The sequence below is a fragment of the Cebus imitator genome, unplaced genomic scaffold (genome assembly GCF_001604975.1).
Source record: "Cebus imitator isolate Cc_AM_T3 unplaced genomic scaffold, Cebus_imitator-1.0 Scaffold82, whole genome shotgun sequence".
Lineage (NCBI taxonomy): Eukaryota > Metazoa > Chordata > Mammalia > Primates > Cebidae > Cebus > Cebus imitator.
The window spans coordinates 4846072-4873928 of record NW_016107397.1 but is presented as its reverse complement, the minus strand read 5'-3'; the positions used below and the strand labels follow the sequence as shown (position 1 = coordinate 4873928).

At 47.5% G+C, this 27857-nt stretch overlaps 1 protein-coding gene across 1 annotated transcript in view; it reads left to right on the top strand.

The window, feature by feature from the left end:
* The window catches only part of LOC108307869 (myosin-16), an 83562-nt gene extending 60565 nt beyond the window's left edge, over nt 1–22997 (top strand). The window contains exons 31-42 of the mRNA XM_037740395.1: nt 398–632; nt 2520–2652; nt 4964–5180; nt 6268–6404; nt 6499–6602; nt 9558–9750; nt 11783–11986; nt 13288–13413; nt 15104–15274; nt 16373–16573; nt 17973–18200; nt 22612–22997. Coding sequence (XP_037596323.1) covers nt 398–632; nt 2520–2652; nt 4964–5180; nt 6268–6404; nt 6499–6602; nt 9558–9750; nt 11783–11986; nt 13288–13413; nt 15104–15274; nt 16373–16573; nt 17973–18173 — 1922 coding nt within the window. The 3' untranslated portion in view covers nt 18174–18200; nt 22612–22997. The remainder of the gene's footprint in view (nt 1–397; nt 633–2519; nt 2653–4963; nt 5181–6267; nt 6405–6498; nt 6603–9557; nt 9751–11782; nt 11987–13287; nt 13414–15103; nt 15275–16372; nt 16574–17972; nt 18201–22611) is intronic.
* Nucleotides 22998–27857: the final 4860 nt, after the last annotated feature.

Sequence of the window (27857 nt, the reverse complement as noted above, 5' to 3'; positions counted from 1 at the left end):
ATTCCAAGAATGGTGGTGCACACCTGTACACACCCAGCTAAAGAAAGTTACATATTATGAAGATGTTAAATGAACACAAAAAGTATTTGATATCATAGCAAGTAAAAAAGTTAACTAAAAAACTATAGCATGTGATGTGTACATACTGAGACCCTGTCTCAAATAAATAAATAGGGCCACAAGCAGGATAAAATTTGCCCCTTAAAGTTACACGATGCACCAAATGAAATGAAATTATATATCTTTGTGGACAGTAATAGAATGAAAATAAATTATAGGATGAAAATAAAACCCTGATGGTTTGGACTGTGCAATCGTGTGTCTTTTCCCCCTTTCACCTACCATCACTGCTGCTCCAGTGTTATGTATAACTAAGTGGTGGCCCTGTGGGCTGCAGAAAGCCCCCACGGGCCCCTGACAGGCTGGTCCCCACAGTCTCGCAGCACCGCCGTGGTGAGCCTGGCCAACACCAAGCATGACCTGGACCTGCTGAAGGAGCAGCTGGAGGAGGAGCAGGGAGGCAAGTCGGAGCTACAGCGCCTCGTGTCCAAACTCAACACCGAGGTCACCACCTGGAGGACCAAGTATGAGACCGATGCCATCCAGAGGACAGAGGAGCTGGAGGAGACCAAGTGAGTATCGTCCTCCTGCTGGTAGAGCCAGGTGGGCTGGGCAGGTGGCGCTGGGGGCCTCACTTCCATGTCAGTCACTGCTGAGGCCAGGGACAAGCCCAGGAGAAGGATGTTCAGAGGCTCCTTTAAGAGGAAGACAATGTGTCTGGACAATGGAGCCTGCTTTGTGGGCCAACCATGGTGGCTCATGCCTGTATTCACAGCACTTTGAGAGGCCATGGTGGGAGAATTGCTTAAGCCCAGAAGTTGGAGGCCAGCCTGGGCAACATGGTGAGATCCTCATCTCAACAAAAAATTACAAAATTAGCCAGGCATGGTGGCATGTGCCTGTAGTCTCAGCTACTTGGGAGACTAAAGTGGGAGGATTGCTTGAGTCCAGGAATTGGAGGCTACAGTGAGTAATGATCAAGCCACTGCACTCCAGCCTGGATGACAGAGCAAGATCCCGTCTCTAAAAAAGAAAAATTACAGGCCAGGCATGGTGGCTCACGCCTGTAATCCCAGCACTTTGGGAGGCCAAGGTGGGTGGATCACAAGGTCAGGAGATCAAGACCATCCTGGCCAATATGGTGAAACCCTGTCTCTACTAAAAATACAAAAAAAAATAAAATAAAATAACCAGGCGTGATGGCACACACCTATAGTCCCAGCTGCTCAGGAGGCTGAGGCAGGGGAATCTCTTGAACCCGGGTGGCGGAGGATGCCATCAGCCGAGATTGTGCCACTGCGCTACAGCACGGATGACAGAGCAAGACTCCATCTCAAATGAAAAAAAGAAAAAAATTACAGAAGTGGACACCTAAGGAAATAAGGGGGGACATGAAAGTGGCTCTGAGCCTCTCTCTTGTGTAAAAGGAGGCTGGCCTGGGTGTCCCTGGGTCGATGCACCCATGGAAACCCTGTGAGTTAGGCACCCTAGGCCAGGCAGCAGAAGGAAGCCACGACAAATTAAATCAAAAAACATAGTCAACTTAACAAACTTCTCTATAAAATTCTGGGTTCTCTGAACAAATGGCCACATTTTTTCTTGTATAAAGCCAAATTAGATATAGAAAATGGCACACGTGCTCTAAGTGTTTCTGGGATCCCAGCCTGCTGACTGGTCCCATCCATTCACTGAAATTTCTGGTAATGTGATAGCAAATAAGGCATAGTGACTTCCAGCTGATGCAACACTTTTCTTTTCTTTTTTTTTTTTTTTTTGCCTTATACTGAAATACAATCCAAGCAGGTGCAATACTTTCATCTAAAGCTCTAAGCTCTTTTTCACCTTGAGCCTAAATTTGCCTTCCTGTGACTTCCACCTCTGTCCTCCAGGCCTTTGTTATGGAGGCTGCTGGGCCCTGCCTGGTCCTCCCCCAAGTCTACTCCTGCGCTAAACCTAAATCTCAACCCCTAAGCTTGTCTCTGCCCCAAACACCCTCAGGGCCCCTCCATCCCAACTTAGACCTTTGCCTGTGTCCGCTTCTCAGAGTCTCCCCCAAGTCTGCATTTGACATTGTCACCCCCTCCCACCTGGACTGCCTGTCCCCTTCTTGGCTCTATTTGTCACCACAGTACTACATTCTATAGGACATGTATTGCCTGCCTCCCCCTAGCTCCAGAACAAACATTTTGTTTGTTAGGGCAGATAGCCTAGCCTGTTTTATTCACTGCTGTATCCCTAACACCTGCAGCAATCCCTAGGGCAGAGTAGAGAAAATAAGTGTTTCTTGAATGAATAAATAAGACAGTGAACGCGGTGGCTCTCCTGTAAACACTGTATCTTTTCCAACGTTGGCACCAGAGCTTAGTACCATGCCCACCACACTGTGACCCTGGCAATGAGAAGGCAGTGCCTGTGAGTGTCTATGTTTCCTTGACAGCCCCTCTGGCCCTCATTTGCAGGAGGAAACTGGCCGCCAGACTTCAGGAGGCAGAAGAAGCAGCTGAAACTGCCCAGGCCCGGGCTGCCTCCCTCGAGAAAAATAAACAGAGACTCCAGGCAGAAGTTGAGGACCTCACCATCGACTTGGAGAAGGTCAGAGGGTCAAATGCTCAAAGCTGCCTATTTACCGTGGGCGGCAGGGCTAGGGAGAGACTGTCACACATCTGGGATCATCAGAAAGAAACACATGGCTCAAGAAGGTGCAGCACAGCGGTACCTTCAGGAGCGTGCTAGACATGGCTGCTCATGTTCATGAACTCTTCTGAGATCTAACACTCAACAAGCTACTGTTTAAACAGGGCCACAAGACCAAGCACAGTGGCTCATGCCTCTAATCCCAACATTTAGGGAGACCCTATCTCTACAAAAAACAAAAATTATTTTATTATTTTTAGTTTTTGAGACAGAATTCCGCTCTTATTGCCCAGGCTGGAGTACAGTGATGCAATCTCAGTGCACTGCAAGGTTCAAACGATTCTCCTACCTCAGCCTCCTGAGAAGCTGGGATTACAAGTGCCTGCCACCACACCTGGCTAAGTTTTTGTATTTTTAGTAGAGATGGGATTTCATCATGTTGGCCAAGCTGATCTCGAACTCCTGACCTAAGGTGATCCACCTGCCTCAGCCTCCCAAAGTGCTGGGATTACAGGTGTGAGCCACTGCGCCTGGCCCCCAAAAAATGTTTAAATTAAAAACTTAGCCAGGTGTAGTGGCACATGCCTGTGGTCCCAACTACTTGGGAGGCTGAGGCATGAGGATCATTTGAACCAGGGGTTCAAGGATACAGTGAGCTGTGATTGTACCACTGCACTCCAGCCTGGGGGACAGAGTAAAAACCTGTCTCAAATAAATAAATAGGGCCACAAGCAGGATAAAATCTGCCCCTGAAAGTTACACGATGCACCTTCCCTGTTCCCCCCTCTCTTACACAAACTATGTCCCACATACTTTGCATGGCTAACTATTCCTATTTGCATCCCTGGTTCAAACTGAGTTGCCAGTCTCTATGAGAATTATATAAGATTTGCAGTGGCATACACCTCCCTGGTCTTGGTCTAGATGGGACCATGATTTATGCTGGCTGTCAGAGGCCAAATGCAGCCCAATGAAAGAATGTGGCTGCATGAAGTGGCCACATAGGCAGGAGGTCACATCCATGTGAAAGGTTTCAGAAAAAAAGTTCTGGCTCGGTGGTTCATGCTTGTCATCTCAGGACTTTGGGAGGCTGAGGTGGGAAGATTGGACTTTGGGAGGCTGAGGTGGGAAGATTGCTTAAGCCCAAAAGGCTGAGGATACAGTTAACTATACTTAGGCCACTGCACTCCAGCCTAGGCAACAGAATGAGACCTCACCTCCTAAAATAAAAAAATAAAAATTAAAAAAAAAGCTGGGGGTAGCTCACACCTATAATCCCAGAACTTTGGGAGGCCAAGGCGGGCAGATCACCTGAAGTTAGGAGTTTGAGACCAGCCTGGACAACATGGCGAAACCCCATCTCCACTAAAAATGCAAATATTAGTCAGGCGTGGTGGCACGCACCTGTAATTCAAGCTACTCAGGAGACTGACACAGGAGAATTGCTTGAACCCGGTAGGTGGAGATTGCAGTGAGTCAAGATCACGCCACTGCACTCCAGCCTGGGCAACAGAGCCAGATTCTGTCTCAAAAANAAAACTATCAGAGCAAAATTCCCAAATACAGCAGATGCTCCCTCCAAAAGATGAAGAATCCTGCTAGAACTGCTAGGTGATGCAAGGTGGAACACCTGTCCTTTACCAAAGAAGGGAGATCCCCAGAAAGCCTCAGGCTGTTGGAGCTATTAAAACTTTTCCGATGTGGCAAAAAAAAAAAAAAAAAACTCCTGAAACTCAAAAAGGTTTTGCTACTCCGCAAAAGAAACAATGCAAAACTTTACAAAAGTTAATATAGCACAACAGCAAATAGTTGCCAGGGAGTTATGAGAAAGATGAAACCTATGGAAAAATAAAGTAAAAGAATAGTCAGATATGAATTGGAAAATGACGCGTAATGTATATTACTGCATTACAGTGAAATACATTAAGGGGAGTTAGGCTGAATGTTGTAAATCTGGAAAGGCCACTGCGACTCAAACTCCTCATTTTACATTTTACAATTGTCTCATTTGAGAGAATTCTAACCTGGGAAAATAAGGTGGAATGCCCCAGGCCACACATCTCTGGGAACTTTTAGAATCATGCAACTCTTTGCAGATTCTCTGTTCTGTGCCTCTGCCATAGGTGTTGAATTATATTCAAATTCCCAAGGGGTCTACAGCCTCAAGAGTTACTGGGGAAAGGGAAGGAAGAGTGGTTGGTGGGGGATGGGAGGAGGGGACAGAGGCAGGGAGGTTGGACCCCTAGAGACCATTTCCACCTTACTCTAGGCCAATGCTGCAGCCGCTGCCCTGGACAAGAAGCAGAGGCTCTTTGACAAGATGCTGGCCGAGTGGCAGCAGAAGTGTGAGGAGTTGCAGGTGGAAGTGGACAGCTCGCAGAAGGAGTGCCGCATGTACATGACAGAGAGCTTCAAGATCAAGACAGCCTACGAGGAGTCTCTGGAGCATCTAGAGTCAGTGAAGAAGGAGAATAAGACCCTGCAGGGTGAGTCTGAGGGCAGGTGGATGAGATGGGCCTGTAGGGATGGGGACATAGCCAGACCCCCCTTCATCCTGAGCACATCATCAGTTGAGCACCTGGCACACAGTAGGTGCTCAATAAGTGTTTGTTGACTGACTAGCAAGTGCTTTGTAGAAGCACTTCAGCATTCAGCAGTGTAACTTTAGGTGAGTTGCTTAATCTTTCTATGCTTCACTTTCCTCACTTATAAAATGAGGAAATAATCAGCATGGTGGCTCATGCCTGTAATCCCAGCACTTTGGGAGGCTGAGATGGACGGAACACTTGAGATCAGAAGTTGGAGACCGGCCTGACCGACATGCTGAAACCCCATCTCTACTAAAAATACAAAAAATTACCAGGCATGGGAGCGGCCGCCTGTATTTTTTTTTTTTTTTCCTTTCTGTTGTATGTAGCCTGTAGACCCAGCTACTTGGGAGGCTGAGGCAGGAGAATTGCTTGAACTGGGGTGGGAGGAGGAGATGGGGGCTAGAGGTTGCAGTGAACCGAGTTAATGCCACTGTACTCCAGCCTAGGCAACAGAGAAACACTATGTCTCAAAAAATAAAAATAAAATAAAATAATTCTACCTTACTTAAAAGGTGGTCATGACATGAAATAAGATTATGGGCTGGGCACAGTGGTTCATGCCTGTAACCCAACACTTTGGGAGGCCAAGGGGGGCAGATCACCTGAGGTCAGGAGTTTGAGACCAGCCTGACCAACATGGAGAAATCCCATCTCTACTAAAAATACAAAATTAGCCGGACATGGTGGCACATGCCTGCAATCGCAGCTACTCTGGAGGCTGAGGCAGGAGAATCACTTGAACACAGGAGGCAGAGGTTACAGTGGGCCAAGATTGTGCCATTGCACTCCAGCCTGGACAATGAGTGAAACTCCGCCTCAAGAAAAAAATAAAATAAAAAAGATTATGGCCAGATGTGGTAGCTCGTATCTACAATACCAGCACTTTGGGAGACCTGCTTCTTACCCCAATGGAGGAATGACTGTGCCACCTGCCATGACCCTGGAATGCTGAGTCTTACTAACATGAATATTTTTATCTCAGAGGAGATAAAGGATCTCATTGATCAGCTGGGTGAGGGAGGAAGGAGTGTGCATGAGCTGCAGAAGTTGAAGAAAAAATTGGAGATGGAAAAGGAAGAACTCCAGGTGGCGCTGGAAGAAGCTGAGTCTTCCCTGGAGGTACCATGGGGCCATCACCTTGGGGACTGTGGATGCTTGGCCAGGCACTGCACACCTTCTTGGCCAGAAAGACTAATGTTTTTATTCCTGGTAGGTTGAAGAGAGCAAGGTGATTCGAATTCAGTTGGAACTGGCTCAAGTTAAAGCTGACATTGACCGGAGAATCCATGAGAAAGAAGAAGAATTTGAGGCTACCAGGTACGGCGCTGGTGGGATGGGAGGCTGACTCTTAAGCAGTGTGATGGCGCAGAGTCCAGAAACCCAGGTCTCTCCCACCTACTAGTCATGTGACCTTGGGCAATTCAGGTGAACCGCTCTGAACCTTAGTTTCCTCATCTGTGAATTGGAAATAAAGACTGGCTTCATACTGTTGTTTCACTCTCTGGTTTACGAACACTTTGGGTTTTTTTTTTTTTTTTTTTTTAGACAGAGTGTTGCTCTGTTGCTCAGGCTGGAGTGTAGTGGTGCAATCATGGCTCACTGCAACCTCTGCCTCCTGGGTTCAAGCAAGTCTCCTGCCTCAGCCTCCCGAGTAGCTTGGATTACAGATGCATGCTACTGTGCCCAGCTAATTTTTGTATTTTTAGTAGAGACAGGCTTTCACTGCCAGGATGGTCTTGAACTCCTAACCTCAAGTGATCTACCCATCTCAGCCTCCCAAAGTGCTGGAATTACAGGCATGAGCCACTACACCCGGCCCATGAACACTTTAGCATGTAGTATTTTAGCCATGATCACTAATGAAGCAGAGCATCTGTTATGTGCTCACTGGCTTTTTGTATAACGTCTTTGGAGAAAAGTCTGTTGTTTGCCCCTTTCAAAAACTGGATTGCTTCTTTTTATTGTTGAGTTGTAAGAGTTCTTTACATATTCTGGACACTAGACTCCTATCAGATTTGATTCACAGATATTTTTTCCCATTCTGTGGGTTGTCTTGTTACTTTCTTAAAGGTATCTGTTGAAGCACAAAAGTTATTTAATTTTGGCTGGGTGCAGTGGCTGACACCTGTAATCCTAGCACTCTGGGAGGCTGAGATGGAAGGATTGTTGGAGGCCAGGAGTTCACGACCAGCCTATGAGACCCCATTTCTAATAAAAAGAAAAGAAAAAAAAATTTTAATCTTGAAAAAGTCCAGTATTTTTCATTTGGTCACTTGTGCTTTAGAGGTCATATCTAAAGACCCATTGCCTAATCCAGTCACAAAAATTGATGCATGTATTTCATTTGAAGAGTTGTATAGTTTAAGCTCTCCTATTTAGGGCTTTGGTACATCTTGGGTTAATTTTTGTATATGGTGTGAGGTAGGGGTTCAACTTTATTCTTTTGCATGTGGATATCTAGTTCTCCCAGCACTGTTTGTTGAAAAGACTTTTCTCCCCATTGAATGGTCTTGGTACCCATGTTGAAAATGAATTGACCATAAATGTGAACGTGCCTTTCCAGAATCTCGATTCTATTCGATTGATATATATGTCTATCTTATACTAGGACCACACTGTCTTCATTACTTTAGCTCTGTAATAAGCTTTGAAATTGGGAAGTGTGTATCATACAAATTTGTTCTTCCTTTTCAATATTTTTTTGTTGTTATTCTGGGTCTCTCACATTTTTAGGACCAGTCTGTGAATTTCTGCAAAGAATGAGCTAGAATTCTGATAGGGATTGTGTCAAATCTGTAGATCAATTTGAGGATTATTGCCACCTTAACAATATTAAGTCTTCTGACCCATGAACATTTATCTTTTTGTTTATTTACATCTTCCTTAGTTTTTTCAATAATGTTTTATACTTTGTGCTTATATTTATTTTTTAAGTCAAAGTGAATCACTATTTCATTCACTTTGGGGGATGTGATAATAGCCTCTCCCATATCTGGAAATTGAAAACAACTCAAGATGCTCTAAACCCAACAATGTGCCTGCAAGTAGTGGGCATTGAGGGGTGGAGCTGAGGTGAGCATAGTGAGGGATGGGGATTTCTGAAAAGGCAGGTGACAGGGTCTTTTTTTTTTTTTTTTTTTAATCTTTTTTAGTCTGCTGCAGGAGACAGGGTCTTTATATGACAACCATGTATTTGCCTCAATTCAGCAAGTGTTTAGAACACTTATGTCCTTGGTCTCCTATAAAGGGAGATTAGTATAGCTTATATGATGGCTTTATGGAAATATTTATGTTGATTACAATATAATTATTATACATGTAACCCTGGCCTGGGCAATATGTTGAAACCTCATCTTTCAAAAACATAAAAATTCAAAAATTAGCCAGGTGTGGTGGCACACACCTCCCGAGTAGTCCCAGCTACTCAGGAGGCTGAGGTGGAAGAACTGCTTGAGCCCATAAGGTCGAGGCTGCAGTGAGCCAAGATTGTACCACTGTGCTCCAGCCTGGGCAACAAAGTAAGACCCTGTCTCAAAAAATATATATATAAATATAAATAAAGACAATCAATTGATGAATGTTGTTTTGAAGAGAAATATAAACCTGACTTGCATGGCCAAAGCTCACATTCTGTAATGGAAAAACCAGGGACTTTAGCATCTGGATTTGAATCATGACTCCATTCTGGGCCAAATGCATGACCTTTGGCATGTTTTCAGCATCTGAGAGCCTTAGTGTTTTTGCGGGGCTGGTTTACATGTTAAATGTACTGGGATTATATAAGATATGTGGGAAATGTTCAGTAAATATGACCTTACTGGCCAGGCACAGTGGCTCACACCTGTAATCCCAGCACTTTGGGAAGCTGAGATGGGAGGATCACAAAAAAAAAAAAAAACAATAGCTGGGCGTAGGGGCATGGCCTGTAGTCCCAGTTACTCAGGAGGCTGAGATGAGAAGATCACTTGAACCCTGGAGTTTGAGGCTGCAGTGAGCTATGATCACACTGCTACACCACCACAGACTGTGATGGTTTTTCCATTACAGCCTGAGCCACAGAGTGAGAACCTGTCTCTAAAACAGCAAAATGACCTTCCTTTTATTTCCCCGAAGCATAAAATCCTCATCCCTGTCTTGCACCTTTTTAAGGGTTTAATTTCACGACATGGTGGCTGTACTCATGCTGGTGCTGAGACCTCTTCCCAAGAAAGGTTTAGCGCAGACTGAACAGCCAGCAGAGTATGGCAAGGTCTTCTCTGCTTGGACTTACAGAAAGAACCACCAGCGGGCAATTGAGTCCTTGCAGGCCAGCCTGGAGGCAGAGGCCAAGGGCCGGGCAGAGGCACTTCGGCTCAAGAAGAAGATGGAGACGGACCTGAATGAGATGGAAATCCAACTGGACCACGCCAACAAGAACAACAGCGAACTTGTAAAGACACTGAAAAGGCTGCAACAGCAAATCAAGGTAGTGATCTGGGAGGAGGAGAAACTAGGTACAAGGCAGACCATTATCAGTTGAGTCTGAAGGCCTAAAGGGAGCTAACTGAATGCATGTCTTCAGCCAGGATAAAGGCATAAGAGTGAGAATGTGGGGTGGCTGGCAGTCCAGGGAATAGGAGGTTTGGGGACTATATAAATAAGAGGCCCCCAACCACCAAAAGTCCAGATTCCAGACAACTGAAAAGATGGACCAAAGGAGGGAAACAGGAAGTTGGGCCTGTCTTGATTATTTATTGATTGATTGACTGAGATGGAGTTTCACTGTTGTTGCCCAGGCTGGAGTACAGTATCGAGATCTCAGCTCACTGCAACCTCCAACTCCCAGGTTCAAACAATTCTCCTGCCTCAGTCTCCCGAGTACCCGGGATTACGGGTGCCCTCCAACACGCCTGGCTAATTTTTGTATTTTTAATAGAGAGGGGGTTTCACCATATTGGCCAGGTTGGTCTCAAACACCTGACCTCAGGTGATTTGCCCACCTTGGCCTCCCAAAGTGCTGGGATTACAGGCGTGAGCCACCACGCCCAGCCCCATTTTGATTTGTAAAATCATGTTTTACTTATTATAAACTATTGCAGACATAGAGAAATGAAGAACACAACAAAACTCATATACCCACGACTTGCCTTAAAAAATAAACAGGCCAGGTGCAGTGGCGCACGCCTGTAATCCCAGCACTTTGGGTGGCCAAGGTGGGTGGATCACGAGGTCAGAAGTTCAAGACCAGCCAGGTCAACATGGTGAAACCCTGTCTCTCAAAAAATAAAAATAAAAATAAATAAAAATAAAATAAACACAAACAGAGCTGAAGATCCCTTCATAATCACTCCATTATGAGGCTGGTCTTTACAGCATACACAGCCAGAATCACACATCCAACGCTTGCTAACTGGAGACGTGCCCTAACTAGGCACTGTTTTAGGTGTCCAAGAGTAGACAAGAAAATACTGGGCACACTTGGTGTTCACATGTAGTCCCAGTTACTCAGGAGGCTGAGGAGAGAGGATCGCTTGAGGCCAGGAGTTCCTGACCAGCCCAGGTAGCATAGCGAGACCCCATCTCCACAAAAAATAAAATTAGCTGAGCATGGTGGTGTGTGCCTGTAGTTCCAGCTACTCAGGAGGCTGAAGTGGGAGGATCACTTGAGCCCAGGAATTGGTGGCTGCAGTGAGCTATGACTACATCACTGCACTCCAGCCTGGGTGAGAGTGAGACCCTGTCTCAAAAACAACAAAAAAAACACAAATGTGGACAAAACAGAGAAACATCACCCTGCAGATAGCAACAAAAATAAAACTGTAGTATTAAAACTGGTGATAAGTTCTATGGAGAAATAAGCAGACAGGCCAAACGCCATGGCTCACACCTGTAATCCTAGTATTTTGGGAGGCCGAGGTGGCGGATCACTAGAGGTCAGGAGTTCAAGACCAACCTGAGCAACATGGTGATACCCGGTCTCTACTAAAAATGGAAAAATTAGCCGGGTGTGGTGGCAAGCACCTGTAATCCCAGCTACTTGGGAAGCTGAGACAGGAAAATCACTTGAACCTGGGAGGTGGAGATTGCAGTGAGCCAAGATAGCACCACTGCACTCCAGCCTAGGGCACAGAGCAAGACTCCGTCTCAAAAAAAAGAGAGAAATAAGATGACAGAAGAGAGCTAGGGATCAGCCTAGATGGGATTAGAATATGATTGTCAGAGGTCACTGGGGAGGCCTCCTTGAGAAGGCTGTGCTGGGAACACCAGGCGCTCTATCATAAGGAAAGGTTTGACTTCATGTTAGATAACTTCCTGGGTCCTGGCCCTGCTGAGGCTCCACCACACCATAAACTCCCCAAGAACAGGTCTGCTCCTCACTCTTCCTCTGTGGCCTCCCTGCCTGCCCAGTTTCCTGTCGAACCCAGTCGATAAACATCAGGGTGCTCTCAAGCCTGGCCACCCCCACATGGTATCACGGCCCAGGGTATGGGCTCAGACTGGGTCCCTGTGCCCCTCAGGACTTGCAGGTCCAGATGGACGAGGACGCCAGGCAGCACGAGGAGCTGCGGGAGCAGTACAACCTGCAGGAGCGGCGTCTGAGCCTGCTGCAGACAGAGCTGGAGGAGGTGCGCTCGGCCCTGGAGGGCAGCGAGCGTTCACGCAAGCTGCTGGAGCAGGAGGTGGTGGAGATCACCGAGCGACACAACGAGATCAATATCCAGGTAGGACAGGGCTCCTGGGTCAGTGCCACTCGCACCCACACTCGAGGGACTAGGGAGTGCTGGGGTAAGGCCAGGATGGTGCCCAAACCACATGAGCGACCCTCAAAACTCAGAGGCAGGCAGTTCCCCCAACTTGGCAAATCCTCAAAACTCATCTGCAGAGCTTTTTGTAAAACTGTGATATAAAAGTCCAGGATATAAAATATATCCCAGCATGGGCTGGGTACAGTGGCTTATGCCTGTAATCCCAGCACTTGGGGAGGCTGAGGCGGGTGGATCACCTGAGGTCAGGAGTTTGAGACCAGCCTGGCCAACATGGTGAAACCCCATCTCTACTAAAAATACAAAAATTAGCCAGGTGTGGTGGCGCGAACCTGTAATCCCACCTACACAGGAGGCTGAGGCAGGAGAATTGCTTGAACCGGGGAGGCAGAAGTTGCAGTGAGCCGACATCATGCCACTGTACTCTAGCCTGGGTGACAGAGCGAGACTCCATCTCAAAAAAAAAAGTGTATGTGTATATATATATATATATTTATATATATGTGTATATACATATATTTTATGTATGTATATATGTGTGCATATATAATTTATGTGTACATATATATACATATATATAAATATATGTATATGTGTATGTGTATATACATACACTACACACACACACACACATAAATATATATACACACATATATATAAGCTGCTACTTGGGAGGCTGAGGCACAAGATCCGTTGAACCCTGGAGGTCAAGGCTGCAGTGAGCCAAGATCGCACCACTGCACTCCAGCCTGGGCAACAGAACAAGACCCTGATTCAAAAATAAAAATGAAATAAAATATATAATCTTGGCCAGGCACAGTGGCTCACATCTGTAATCCCAGCACTGTGGGAGCCAGAGCTGGGAGGACTGCTTGAGTTCAAGAGTTCAAGACCAGCCTAGGCAACATAGCCAAATCCTGTCTGTAAAAACATACAAAAAATTAGCTGGTGGTGTGCATCTGTAGTCCCAGGTACTCAGAAGGCTGAGGTGGGAGAATCGCTTCAGCCTAAGAGGTTGAGGCTGCAGTGAGCTGTAATTGCACCATTACACAATCCAGCCTGGGTGACAGAGCAAGATCCTGCCTCAAAAAAAAAAAAAAAAAATGCAGGAGAGGGACCCTTACCCCATGCAGAGGGCACAGGGCCATTTCCTGTTGGGGTCTGGCAAGCATGTCTGGCAGAGGTTGCTTTCTTTCCTGAACACAGGAAGGGCCATGAAGAACCCTGGCTCATGGTGATATCTCCCTTTCTTCCTCCAGAACCAGAGCCTCCTTGTGGTCAAACGCAAGCTAGAATCAGATGTCCAGCGCATCTCCAACGAGCACGAGGAGCTCATCAGTGAGTTCCGCTCAGCGGACGAGAGGGCCAAGAAGGCCATGACGGATGTAAGTGCGTGTGTCCCTTGCTGCTGGCAGGCAGGCCCTGGGTACCTGCTGAGGACCAGGCTGCCTGGGCAGGAAGGCCCCCTCCTCCCCTCATGGGCCACTGTGGACCCAAACATGGGGCCCTGCCAGGGAGAGTGTGGCCCAACGCTTTTCTAAAAAGCCACACACATGAAAGTAAGAAAGAATTATAAGCTCTAGGTGATCAAGTGAAAGATGACAGCATGAGGCCCAGGGTCTTGTATCAAAGAAGCCATCAAAGTGGGCTCATCTGGGCAGGCTTTTTGGCAATGGGATGCATTAAAACAACCTTGGGCTAGGCATGGTGGCTCACGCCTGTAATCCCAGCACTTTGGGAGGCAAAGGCGGGAGGATTGCTTGCGGCCAGGATTTCAAGACCAGCCTGGGCAACATAGCAAGACCCTGTCTACTAAAAATTTTTAAAATTAGCCAGGCATTGTGGCACATGCCTGTAGTCCTAGCTACTCGGAAGGCTGAGATAGGAGGATCACCTGAGCCCAGGAGTTTGAGGTTGCAGTGAGTCATGATCCCACCACTGCACTGCAGCCTGGGTGACAAAATGAAACTCTGTGTCAAAACATGAAATAATAACAGCAATAAAATAAAACAGTCTTGGGCCGGGTGTGGTGGCTCACACCCGCAGTCCCAGCACTTTGGGAGGCTGAGGCGGGCAGATCACCTGAGGTCAGGAGTTCGAGACCAGATTCCCCTCCCCTCTCGGAGGCAAAGGAGAGCATAGGGCACCCCCTCCACCAAATCCCAACATGGAGAAACCCCATCTCTACTAAAAGTTATATACAAAGTTAGCTGGGCGTGGTGGCAGGCGCCTATAATCCCAGCTACTCAGGAGGCTGAGGCAGGTGAATCACTTGAACCCGGAAGGCAGATGTTGCAGTGAGTGAGATCATGCCATTGCACTCCAGCCTGGGCAACAAGGGCAAAACTCTGTCTCAAAAAAAAATCAGCCTTGATGGAAGTGCTAGTAAAAGGAAGATGGATGAGCCCAAGGATGCAGAGGAGGATGTTGGCAAGATGTGCCCCCAAGTGCTCTCATCCCAGTATCCCTTTGGGTGTTCACACCAGCCTCGAGTGATGGGTTCTATTTACTCCCCACTTTGAAGATGAAGGAATACAGATTTTCATCGTCAGACTCCTCTCACTTGATTGAAATCCCAAGAGTTCAGGAACACTGCTGGTCTTATTTATTGCTACCTCTCAAGAGCACAGGCCTGTGCCTGGTACACCATAGACCCTCATGAACATTTGTGGAATGAATGTAAGGAGAAAGGGGCTGAGAGGGGATTAGCAACGTGCTGAAGGTCACTCAGGGCTGGACACAGTCCTAGGTCTTCCAACTCCAGAGGCTGTGCTCTTCCCACCCTCCATGCTGTGCCCCTCGTGGAGGTGGCAATCAGTTGGGTTTCGCTTGAGTGCTCCCAGCTGGTGGGAGTCTGTGGGGATGGGAGGCATGAGCTTGGTTCCCCTCCCCTCTTGGGGGCAAAGGGGAGCACAGGGCACCCCCTCCACCAAACCCCAGCAGCATGTCAGTGGGGCTCCCCTTGTCAACCAATTGGTTTCCTAGAGACCGGGAGACAAGGTCTCACATCTCTCAAAGGTGCTATGAACTTGGGTAGCACCCAGCTCTAACTCCTGCTCTTCTCCCCACCCGCAGGCTGCCCGCATGGCAGAAGAACTCCGGCAAGAGCAGGACCACTGCATGCACCTGGAGAAGATCAAGAAGAACTATGAGGTCACCATCAAAGACCTGCAGGCCAAGATGGAGGAGGCAGAGCAGCTGGCTCTGAAAGGCGGGAAGCGTACAATCATGAAGCTGGAGGCCAGGGTGAGGGCGATAAAGGGCTCAGCCAAGGGAGGAACAGCAATCTGGTGGGGGGCAAGGGGATGTGGGGTGCCTGTCTTTTGCCAAAAACATGTCCTGTGCTTGATGAAGAATCGGGTTATGCAAGTGCTAGGAAAGCAGAGGAAATGGAAAGGACCAGTTGCAGTGGCTCATGCCTGTAATCCCAGCACTTTAAGAGGCCAAAGCAGGACTGCTTGAGGCCAGGATTTTGAAACCAGCCTGGGCAACATAGTGAGACCTCCACCTCTACAAAAAAAAAAAAAGAAAGTTCAATTAGCTGGGTTTGGTGGCACATGCCTATAGTCCCAGCTACTCAGGAGACTGAGGTGGGAAGACAGCTTGAGCCCAGGAGGTTGAGGCTGCCGTGAGATATGATAGCACTATTGCACTTCAGACTGGGTGACAGAGCCAGACCCTGTCTCAAAAAAAAAAGAGAAAAGAAGGAAAAAAAGAAAGAAGGGAGGGAGGGAAGAAGGGAGGGAAAGAAAGAGAAAAGGAAATTGAGAGAAGAGCTCAAATTTCTCTCAAGTTCTCTCCGCTTTCCCTCCCTGTCACCTTCCTCCCCAGAATGTCCTTAGCCTCAAGCAGAGCCAGTCCTCAATATTCTTCTTGCCTTTTATTACTCACTGAAAGAAGACAGGCCTTAGTCTTTACCCCATGAAATGCCAGAGCTGGAAGGGCCCAGAACGTTCTGTCATTTTGTCTGACTCCCCGACACCCCGGTTTCCCAGAGGAAGGAATTTGAGGCTCAAGGGAAAGTGTCTCACGACCACAGCATTTCCTGTAAAAGGCAGAGCCCACCTGACTCTCCTGTCCAGGGTCCATCCCCTCACCTCTGGGCAGAAGGTAGACACTGCAACCACAATGTCCCTGTCTGAGGCCACTGAGCTCTGAAGTTCAAAATTATGCATTCCAGGAGGCTGAGGCAGGAGGGTCACTTGAGCACAGGAGGTCAAGGCTACAGTAAGCCATGATCATGCCGCTGCCCTCCAGCCTGGGCAACAGAGCAGGACCCTGACAGAAACACAAAAAACAAAACATACGCGTTGGCTCAGCTGCATTCCTCTCTTCCACCCACAGATCAAGGAACTAGAGACAGAGCTGGATGGGGAGCAGAAACAGCATGTGGAGACGGTCAAGACGCTGCGTAAGAACGAGCGTCGCCTCAAAGAGCTGGTCTTCCAGACAGAGGAGGACCACAAGACCAACCAGCGCATGCAAGAGCTGGTGGAGAAGCTACAGAACAAGCTGAAGGTCTACAAAAGGCAGATCGAGGAGGCGGTGAGTGTCCATGCGCCTCCCTGCTCCTCCTTCCCTGATGCTTGTTTCTCAGTGCAAGTTGCCAGCCTTGCTGGGAATTAACCACAGGGAAAGAAGACATTGGCCCGAAGATGACTCTGCAAGGCTCACGTCCATGGTGTCTCCTCCTTGGAATCCGGTGGGGGGGAACCAGACACTATACACAAGAGATAAGAGCTTGTAAAGAGGCCAGGCATGGTGGCTCATGCCTATAATCCCAGCATTTTGGGAGGCTGAGGCGGGTGGATCACTTGAGGTCAAGAGTTTGAGACCATCCTGGTCAACATGGTGAAACCCCGTCTCTACTAAAAATACAAAAAATTAGCTGGGCATGGTGGCGCGTGACTGTAATCCCAGCTACTCAGGAGGCTGAGGCAGAATTGCCTGAACCCAGGAGGCAGAGGTTGCAGTGAGCCGAGATCGCGCCATTGCACTCCAGCCTGGGTAACAAGAGCGAAACTCTGTCTCAAAAAAAAAAAAAAAAAAAATTAGCCAAGCATGGTGGCGGGTGCCTGTAATACCAGCTACTCAGGAGGCTGAGGGAGGAGAATCACTTGAACCTGAGAAGCGGAGGTTGCAGTGAGTAGAGGCCACGCCACTGTACTCCAGCCTGGGCAACAAAATGAGACTCCATCTCAAAAAAAAAAAAAAAAATTGTAAAACAAGTGGACTCTTAGACAACCCATAGAACTAATAAAAATGCACATTTAAGCCAGGCACGGTGGCTCACGCCTATAATGCCAGCATGTTGGGAGGCTCAGGCGGGAGGATCACAAAGTCAGGAGTTCTAGACCAGCCTGGCCAATATGGTGAAACCCTGTCTCTACTAAAAATACAATTAGCCAGGCGTGATGTTGCATGCCTGTAATCCCAACTACTCAGGAGGCTGAGGCAGGAGAATCACTTGAACCTAGGAGGCAGAGGTTACAGTGAGCCAAGATTGTGTCACTGCACTCCAGCCTGGGTGACAGAGCAAGACTCTGCCTCAAAACAAACAAACAAACAAACAAACACATGCACATTTAGGCTGGCGCAATGGCTCACGCCTATAATCCCAGCACTTTGGGAGGCCAAAACAGGTGGATCGCCTGAGGTCAAGAGTTGGAGACCAGCCTGCCCGACATGGTGAAACCCCATCTCTATTAAAAATACAAAAATTAGCCAGGTGTGGTAGTACACACCTATAGTGCCAGCTACTCAGGAGACTGAGCCAGGAGAATCGCTTGAACCTGGAAGGCGGAGGCTGCAGTGAGCTGAGATTGCACCACTGCACTCCAGCCTGGGCAACAGAGCAAGACTCCGCGTCTCAAAAAAAAAAAAAGCACATCTAACCAGAACCAGCCATGTTTATGCCCCATTTCCCGCTGTGCCTTTGTCATAGGAGGACCAGGCCAACCAGACCCTGGCTCGATATAGGAAGACGGTGCATGAGCTGGATGATGCCGAGGAGCGGGCCGGCATAGCAGAGACTGCCCTAAACAAGCTGCGCACCAGACACCGCGTGGCCGGCAAGGGCATCACCTCCGTGGAGATCATCCAGGTGTCCAAGACAGGCACCTCAAAAACCCTTTCTGAGGAGTGAGGCCCTCCGTTTCCTAGGCCACAGCCGGTAGGTGTGTACTCCACTCTGGATGACCTCACTCAGAGCGCTCGTTGCCTGCACCAGCTTTGCTCCTAGTAGTGGTACTATGTGACTCAGCTGTAGTCCCCCTGCTCCCCAGCTCCAGTCTTTGTCATACCCAGTCTCATGCAACAGCAACCCCAAAGCTCTTACCCTGCCTCTTCAGCTGCAAAACTCCTCTAGATTCTCACAGCCCTCAGGTGGGGTGCTGTTCACCTGCATCACAGGTGCTGGCCGACCTGATGTTCCCCCAAATGCATGGAAGGGCAGTTTCCATATGTGATGCCACTTGACACTACCCCTGGAACCTAGGTGCTTAGTACCAGTCACAGGGACATCCACAAGTTTATGGCAATGTATGTTCGTCTTTTGCATCCCCCACAATATCATTCTTCACTGGAGATTTCATCAATCCTGGTTGAATTCAGGCCTCTAACACTAAGAAAATGATAATTATCATCATAGCTACCATTCCTTGAGCACTGAGTGCAGGTGGGATTTTAGGGTAACAATTTAAAATAGTCCTTATTCCCCTTAATTCAGAACTAACCAAGGACAAAAAATGTTGGTGATATCATATATAAAAGTTAAAATAGGCTGGGCACAGTAGCTTGTGCCTGTCAATCTTAGTTCTTTGGGAGGCTGAGGTAGGAAGATGGTTTAGGCCCAGGAGTTCAAGACCAGCCTGGGGAACACAGTGAAACCCTGTCTCTACAAAAAATAAAAAAATTTTTAAAAGCCAGCCATGGTGGTGCACACCTGTAGTCCCAGTTACTTGAGAGGCTGAGACGAGAAGATCCCTTGAGCCCAGGAGTCCAAGGTTACAATGATCTATGATCGTACCACTGTACCACTGCATTTCAGCCTGGGCAAGAGTGAGGCCCCATCTCAAAGAAAAAAAAAAGTCAAAATACCAGTTTTATTATGCCAGAGTTCTAGATTGAGGATGTGGCTTTCACATGTGTCCACTATACGCAACATCATACTTTGCCTCAAAATTAAAGACACCTGAAACCCCAACGCTACTAAAAATACAAAATTAGCCAGGCATGGTAGCTCATGCCTATAATCCTAGCACTTTGGGAGGCCGAGGTGGGTGGATCATCTGAGGTCAGGAGTTCAAGACCAGCCTGGCCAACATGGCAGAACCCTGCCTCTTTAAAACAAACAAACAAGGGCCAGGCGCGGTGGCTCAAGCCTGTAATCCCAGCACTTTGGGAGGCCGAGGTGGGTGGATCACGAGGTCAAGAGATCGAGACCATCCTGGTCAACATGGTGAAACCCCGTCTCTACTAAAAATACAAAAAATTAGCTGGGCATGGTGGTGCGTGCCTGTAATCCCAACTACTCAGGGGGCTGAGGCAGGAGAATTGCCTGAACCCAGAAGGCGGAGGTTGCGGTGAGCCGAGATCGCGCCATTGCACTCCAGCCTGGGTAACAAGAGCGAAACTCCGTCTCAAAAAAAAAAAAAAAATACAAAATTAGCCAGGCATGGTGGCACATGCCTGTAATCCCAGCTATTCGGGAGGCTGAGGTACTCAAATTGCTTGAACCCAGAAGGTAGAGGTTGCAGTGAGCCAGCTGAGATCGCGCCACTGCACTCTAGCCTGGGCAACAGAGCAAGACTCCATCTCAAAAAAAAAAAAAAAAAAGATAACCTGCAGAACTGAACAACTACAGGTTTGATCCCTGGGGAGCAGCCACTTTCCCAGTAGAGGAATAATCAGAATTCATTATCCCTGGGAGTAGATCTAAAAGGAGAGATTAGATGGGGCTCAGTCCTGCCTTCCTGGTTCCTTATTCCAAAAACAAAATCAATCACTCCTTTTCCATGGACAGAAGCAAAAGAAAAATGAGGAGTAAGGCACAGAACATGATTCTGGAGGAGTGGATCCCAAAACGTGGTCCTGAGACCAGCCATATCAGTGTCGCCTTAGATGTTCTTAGAGATGCCTATTCTTAGGCCTGGCTCCAGACCTACTGCATCAGCAGCTCCGGGGGTGGGCCTGGCATTTGTGGTTTAGCAAGCCCTCCAGGTGACTCACATGTGTGACTGAATTTGAGAACCACCCAGAAACGTGGAGCCAGGGTACAGAGAGTTCTCCTTTAGCAAAAGCCAAGTGCTAAGAAAGAGGCTCACGCCTCTAATTCCGACACTTTGGGAGGCCAAGGCAGGAGGATCACTTGAGGCCAGAAGTTCAAGACCAACCTGGGCAAGGTAGCACAACCCCATCTCTGCAAAATATGTAAAAAGTTAGCATGGTGGTGGCTAAGTGCATGGAAAATGCTTTTCACTCTCTATTTTACCCTACAAGGTAGGTATAAATATTCCCATTTGTCAGGTGAGGAAAATGAGCTTGGAGAAGTTCAGTGACTTGCTCATGGTCATACACACCATGAGCTATAAAAAGGCAAGTTATCTTTTATTTGAGTTACTGTGGAGATTGATACAGTTGCCCTCTGTGTGGGATTAACCAGGGCAGCCCAAAATCAATGACTTGGTTCACTCTGGGAGGCAGGGTAGGGCTGAACCTAAGCACTGACCTCCATGGCTTCTAGGAATTATATTTGGCCTCATTGAATCAACACATTGTTGAATGAAGCCCCTGCTGAGGAGGGTAAGTTTCCCTGCTCAGTTATGATTTGTTGTCTTTCAGTAATGGTGGTCAGATTGGGTTTTAGCCAAAAGCGATAACCCTATTGACCTTCGATTCGAAGCTGAGCCTTATCTGATTGTTTGCTTAGGGAGGAGATAAAATATGGGGCACAGAATCTTTTTCTGAACTTTGTAACCCTGAAATAATCGTTAGCGCAGGGAGTTAAGGAAATCAGAGGCTTGTCTCTGTATTAATGTGTAACCATCTCCTTTCAGGGCAAAAACCTCAAAGGGATTCCACCCACTGAGCTCTGACCTAGGTGAGGACTACTCATAAGAAGTCACACCCAGGCTCAGGAGGCAGTTCAGCTCCTTCCACCAAGTCTTAGGCTCCAGGATTAGACATCCTTTAAAGCAGGACCCTGCTCTGGCTTGGCTGGACCTGGTACAATTGCTCTGTCACAGCAAGGATCTACTTCCATGCCATGCCATCAGGCTGCCATCCTGCCACCGGCACTCTGGGGTAATGAGGCTGTGTCTCTGGGGTCTACTTTCCATGTCCTGATCCGTCTTTATTTTTTTTTATTTTTATTTTATTTATTTTTTTTTTTTTTTTGAGACGGAGTTTCGCTCTTGTTACCCAGGCTGGAGTGCAATGGCGCGATCTCGGCTCACCGCAACCTCTGTCTCCTGGGTTCAAGCAATTCTCCTGCCTCAGCCTCCTGAGTAGCTGGGACTACAGGCGTGCGCCACCATGCGCAGCTAATTTTTGTATTTTTAGTAGAGACGGGATTTCACCATGTTGACCGGGATGGTCTCGATCTCTTGACCTCGTGATCCACCCGCCTCGGCCTCCCAAAGTGCTGGGATTACAGGCTTGAGCCACTGCGCCCGGCCATGTCTTTTTTATTTTTTAAATAAGCCAGGCATGGTGGCAGGTGCTTGTAATCCCAGCTACTCAGGAGGCTAAGGCAGAAGAATCGCTTGAACCTGAGAGGCAAAGGTTGCAGTGTGCCACGATCATGCCATTGCACTCCAGTCTGGGCAACAAGAGCAAGACTCCATCTCAAAAAAAAAATTTTTTTTTAATAAACTAAAAAAAAAAAACCATTTTAAACATAAAAATAAAATATTTTAACAAAAATGTAAGAGAATAAATAAAATCCTTCACCAGGCAGAGGAAAGAAGGGCATTCCAGACAGAAGGTCCAACACACACAAAAGTACAGAGGTGGGATTTGCATAAGGGCACAGGCTGGATGAAGCAGATGGGCTCAGGATGAGACCAGAGAGCTGCAGCACAATGGGAGATGAAGCTAACAGGTTAGGGCAGGCAAGGGTGAGGCTGTGAATAGCTCCACTGGATGCAAGTATTCCATAAACTCCATAAGGAAACCTTTTTAATTTAAAAAACCAATTTGTGAGATGTGACATGCAGTAGCTTTTCTTTCTTTGGAAGATGTGCACATCACCGTAGCAAAACCCCTCGTGACACATCAAAGGCAGGCTCTTAGGGAGAGGTCTGTATCCCAGGGGACTTCACTCTGGGCCCACTCAACAACTTGTGTGGAGTTAAAGCCTTTTTGGGCATATTAAGCCCAAAGAAGGTGTCTCTAAACCCGTAAAACCTCATGCAAAACAAGCTAGGTATGACCCAACCCTTTCCATTACTAGGAAGGAAGCCTTGGCAGAATCTTCCCAAGCATCTCAGGGAGCTGTCTTTCCAGCAAGAAAGGAGCAAAGACATCAGAACTCCTAGCTCTTACCCACATGGACTTGCTCACTATCTCTCTTTTTCTTCCAGGGTAATACAGATCTCAACTACGGTCCATTGAGAGGGAGAAAATATGAAAATGGAAAACTGGGTCTGTCCTGAGAATGCTTACTATGCAAAAGAAAGTGCAAGCCAGAAAGAGACAGGTGGTGAAGAATAAAGAGTTCTATGGTGGAAAATGAGCTTGGGAATGTAAATACCCAGTCATTAGACGAATTAAAATGAGTGAGGCTTCTCTGGGACTGCAGTGAGCATTTGGATGATAGTAATGATGGATCTGTTTTCATTAAGTTCCTACATGTTCATGTCAAGGGCGGAATATGTAATGTCTGTGACCCGGCTGTTCTCTACAAAGAATTTCTCATGTTGACAATGTTTAATGTCCCCATATAGCTTAAATAAAAGAAACATAAAAAATAGACCAACTGGAGCTTCTTTGTTTTTTTTCAGAAAGGGTCTTGCTCTGTGGCCCAGGCTGGAGGGTAGTGGCACAATCATGGCTCACTGAAGCCTTGAACTCCTGGGTACAGGCAATCCTCCTGCCTCTGCCTCCAGTACAGTATAGTAGCAGTACCGACGTGCTGCTATGCCAGGCTACCTTTTATTTTTCTCACTATGTTGCCCCAGCGGGTCTTGAATTCTCAGGCTCAAGCAATCCTCCCACCTCACCCTCCCAAAGTGTTGGGATTATAGGCGTGAGCCACTACATCCAACTGGGAGCTTGTTTTTTTTGTTGTTTTTTTTTCTCCTTTTGAGACGCAGACTTGCTCTGTCGCCAGTCTGGAGTACAGTGGCACGATCTTGGCTCACTGCAACCTCCACCTCCCAGGTTCACACAATTCTCCTGCCTCAGCCTCCTGGGTAGCTGGAACTACAGGCACATGCCACCACACCCGACTAATTTTTTGTATTTTAGTAGAGATGAGGTTTCACCATGTTGGGCAGGATGGTCTCGATCTCCTGACCTCATGATCTGCCCACCTTGGCCTCCCAAAGTGTTAGGATTACAGGCATGAGCCATTGCACCTGGCCGGAGCTTGTTTTTAAATGGAAAAATTTCCTTTTCCTAAGACTTATCCAAAGGCAATTTTTGCCACTGCCATATAAAAAAGTTCTGTTGCATCCCTATATAGTAATTCACAGGTTTGCTTCTACTGGAAACCATGAAAACAATACAGTATTGGTGAAGTTCTTTCCAAATTGTGAAAGTCTGTATTAGAGAAATGAAGACAAGCTAGGTTTCTTAAAGCCAACAAAGTTAACAGAATCTCCGAAGTAGGTCAGGTCCATCCAGCTAATGCTCATAGGGCCCCTGCACGTTCCATCTCATCTCCCAGGATGTTCAGACACCAGTGGGTCAGCTCTGTGAGGGCAGTTTGCTGTTTTGTTCACTGCTGTACCCTCGGCAACTAGAGACTGCCAGGGCTGAAGCGTGCACACAGTAAATACATATAGAGTGAATGAATGACAGAATGTGCTGCCTCCCCGGGCAGTGTCCTTCCTGACACTAACACAAAGTTCTCCCTTCAATCAAGATGAGACCTGCCCCCAAGTGGCGTCTGCATGCTGACCTGGTATTTGGTTTTTGTTTTTTCTTTTTTCTTTTTTTGAGACAGAGTCTCACTCTGTCACACAGGCTGGAGTGCAGTGGCATGATCTCAGCTCACTGTAACCTCCCCATCCAGGGTTCAAGTGATTCTCCTGCCTCAGCCTCCCAAGTAATTGGGATTATGGGCACACGCCACCACACCCAGCTAATTTTTGTATTTTTAGTAGAGATGGGGTTCCACCATGTTGGCCAGGCTGGTCTCAAACTCCTGACCTCTGGTGATCCACCTACCTCAGCCACCCAAAGTGCTGGGATTACAAGCGGGAGCCATTGCCCCTAGCTGCTGCCCTGGTATTTCTACCCAAAGCCCTACAGAACAACCTTCATGATAGCCAGTTCTCAAGATAGGTCCCTCCAAGTTTTCTCTTCTCTAGGCTGAATATCCCTGGCTTCGTCAACCTTCCCTCGTGTGGCAGGGTTTCTGTTGTGATCTTCTAACACTCCTCGACCCTGCTCCCTTCCTTGACCTACTGTCTTTGCAGAGCTGTTGTGGGGGCAGTGCCACGAGGGAAGGCTCCCTGCCAGTTCCCAGCCTTCAGAACACACTGGCTCTCTGGGAATGGTGTGTCTTCCAGCATTCTGACCTCTCTCCGATCTGTTGGCAGGCAGAAATTACTGTCTGGGGTGGTGGAGAGAGAGGAATACTACTTATTTGGTGGGTCCCTCTCCACCTTCACACAGGGGCACATCACCTGTGATGGTTCTAAACTTAGCACTCTTGACGGGGCAAGGTGGTTCATGCCTGTGATTCCAGAACTTTGGGGAGGCCAAGGCAGGAGGATCACTTGAAGCCAGGAATCCAAGACCAACCTGGGCAACATACTGAGACTCTGTCTCTACAAAAACTGTAAAAATTACCCAACCATGGTAGTGCACGCCTGTAGTCTTGGTAACTCGTGAGCCTGAGGTGGGGGGCTAACTTAAGCCCAGGAAGTCAAGGCTGCAGTGAGTTCTGATTGCACCACTGCACTCTAGCCTACGTGACAAAGTGAGACCCTATCTCAAAAAAAAATTAAACAACTTGGTTCTCTAGTCGGTGCCCTAGAAGGAAGTTTGGTTTCTTCTATGCAATTGGACCAAATGTGATAACACTGCCCTCTGGTGGCAGGGTCTCCAACTGCTGTGTGTGGATTTCCCAGGAGACACCGAATCACAGAATCTTAGAATTCTATACTGGAAAATTCTAGGGCTGGAAGGGGCATTTAAAGGGCATCTAGCCCAACTCTGAGGCAACTAAGGATTCCCCTCCACAATATCCCTGAAAAAATGATAATCCAACTTCTACTTGAATCTTCTCAGTGAAAAAAGGCAGCCCATTCCAGTTTTTTGTCTTGTTTTGAGACAGGGTCTTACTCTTTTGCCCAGGCTGGAGTGCAATGGTGTGATCATAGCTCACTGCAGCCTTGATCTCCCAGGTTAAAGTGATCCTCCCATCTCAGCCTCCAAGTAAATTGGACTACAGGTGCACACCACCACACTCAGCTGATTTGTTTTTTGTTTTGTAGAGATGGGGTCTCTATGTTGCCCTGACTGGCCTTGAAGTCCTGGGCTGGAGAGATTCTCCCGCCTTGGTTTCCCAAAGTGCTGGGATTACAGGTGTGAGCCATTGTACCCAGCCCCATTCCAGTTCTGACTAATGATCATGAGCAAAAAGTCCCACTTAATATTGAACGAGAATGTATGTCCCTGCATTTTGCCCTTACTTTTCTCCAGTCTTCACCTGTATAATTACGTAAGTCCAATCTGTACACTCTGAAGTCAGGCAGATACAGGTTCTACTTTCCTGGCAGTGTGACTTTGCAATTAGACACTTGCCCAGTTTCTTCTAGCATTCCGTAGGACTTCAAAACTTGTCCTCCGGCTAGGGATTTGTCATGAAAAGGTCAACCTTGAGTCATGGTTGAATCACAGGCTAAAAGGGAACCTGTTAACTATAACAATGGACTCTTCTTCCCACTTCTTCCTGAGCCCTGGCTTAAGCTAATAAAAAATGTGTTCTGTAGCTTTGCAGTAATACTTCCATAAAACTTCCCTCTACAGATGTTTTTGTTTGTTTTGTTTTGTTTGAGACAGAGTTTTGCTCTTGTTGCCCAGGCTGGAGTGCAATGGCACAATCTTGGTTCACTGCAACCTCTGCCTCCCAGGTTTAAGCGAGTCTCGTGCCTCAGCCTCCCAAGTAACTGGGATTATAGGTACCTATCTGGCTAATTTTTGTATTTTTAGTAGAGCTGGGGTTTCACCATGTTGGCCAGGCTGGTCTCGAACCCCTGATCTCAGTGATGCTCTGCCTCGGCCCCCCAAAGTGGTGGAATTTCAGGTGTGAGCCACTGTGCCTGGCCTACAGATGTTTTTAAAAACCAACTTTAAATAAGGCAGCAATAAAGTAACCAGACTGAAGGGAGAAATGCATTATGGGAATTAGGTCTGGTGATCAGAAAGGCTCTCATGGCAGTAGGTACAGGGTGCTACAGGAGAGGCACCCAGCCCAGTCTTGGAAGATAAAGGAAAGTATCTGGAAGAAGTCATGTCTCTACTGAAGCTGAAGGGTGAGTAGGAGTTAGGTATCAAGGGGAGAGAGTGTTTGTGGGAAGGGAGAGTGGGAGAGCAGGAGGAGGTAGGCAGGGTGTGTCAGCTAAGAGAGTGCTTGGCTGCAGGTGGCAGCACACTGAGCCAACAATGGCATCCGCTGCAGAGATATTTAAGATCTCGCACACATACACCCCACCCGCCCTGGTGGATGACTTCAGAATGAGTGCAGTGGGAAAGCACCAGGTCTCCACCTTTCCATCCTGCAGCATCCTCAGGCCTGTCAAAGCAATTGCCATAGCGTTAGGCCCCATATTCCCCTGCCACGCTTAAGCCAGTAAAAAGATAGAGGGAGTAAAATGATATATGCCTCCTTGCCATCCTTTTTATCAAGGGGTACATTTTTTTCTGGAAGCTCCCCATGAAACTAACTCCTGAGTGCTGACTGGCAGAAATGGGGCACATGGCCATCCCCAAATCAATTAGCAGCAAGTGGGAATGGGCTTGCTGCATTAGACGTGGACCAATTGTGGTTCATTTCCCAGACTTGAGGAGGGCCAAGCTTCCCTGAGAGCCACCTGAACACAAGGGGGGAAGCAAAGCAGGGGAAAGGTGTTGTGTGGGCAGTCAGTGTCTACCACACAGACAATGTGGTCAGAGACAAAGGTGACAGATCACAGAGACCTCCACGACTTGTTATGGATGGAGAGAGATGTGTCCAATGGTTTCCTCATGATCCAATTCAAGTCCTATATATAATGTAGGTGAAGTTGTATCTTACCTATGCATCACACTGGAAGACATGTGATGACACCTTTGATCATTTGATTAAGGTGTTCACCTCCATTAAGGAACATTCTAGAAAACAACTAGTGTGGGCTGTTTAAGACTCCCAATTCCAGGCCAGGCATGGTGGCACACACCTGTAATCTCAGCACTTTGGGAGGCTGAGGCAGGTGGATTGCCTGAGCTCAGCCTGGGCAGTTTGAGACCACCCTGGGCAACATGGTGAAACCTTGTTTCTACTAAAATACAAAAAAAATTAGCCAGGTGTGTTGGTGGCCTGTAGTCCTAGCTACTCAGGAGGCTGAGGCAGGAGAATTGCTTGAACCCAGAAGGCAGAGGTTGCAGTAAGCCGAGA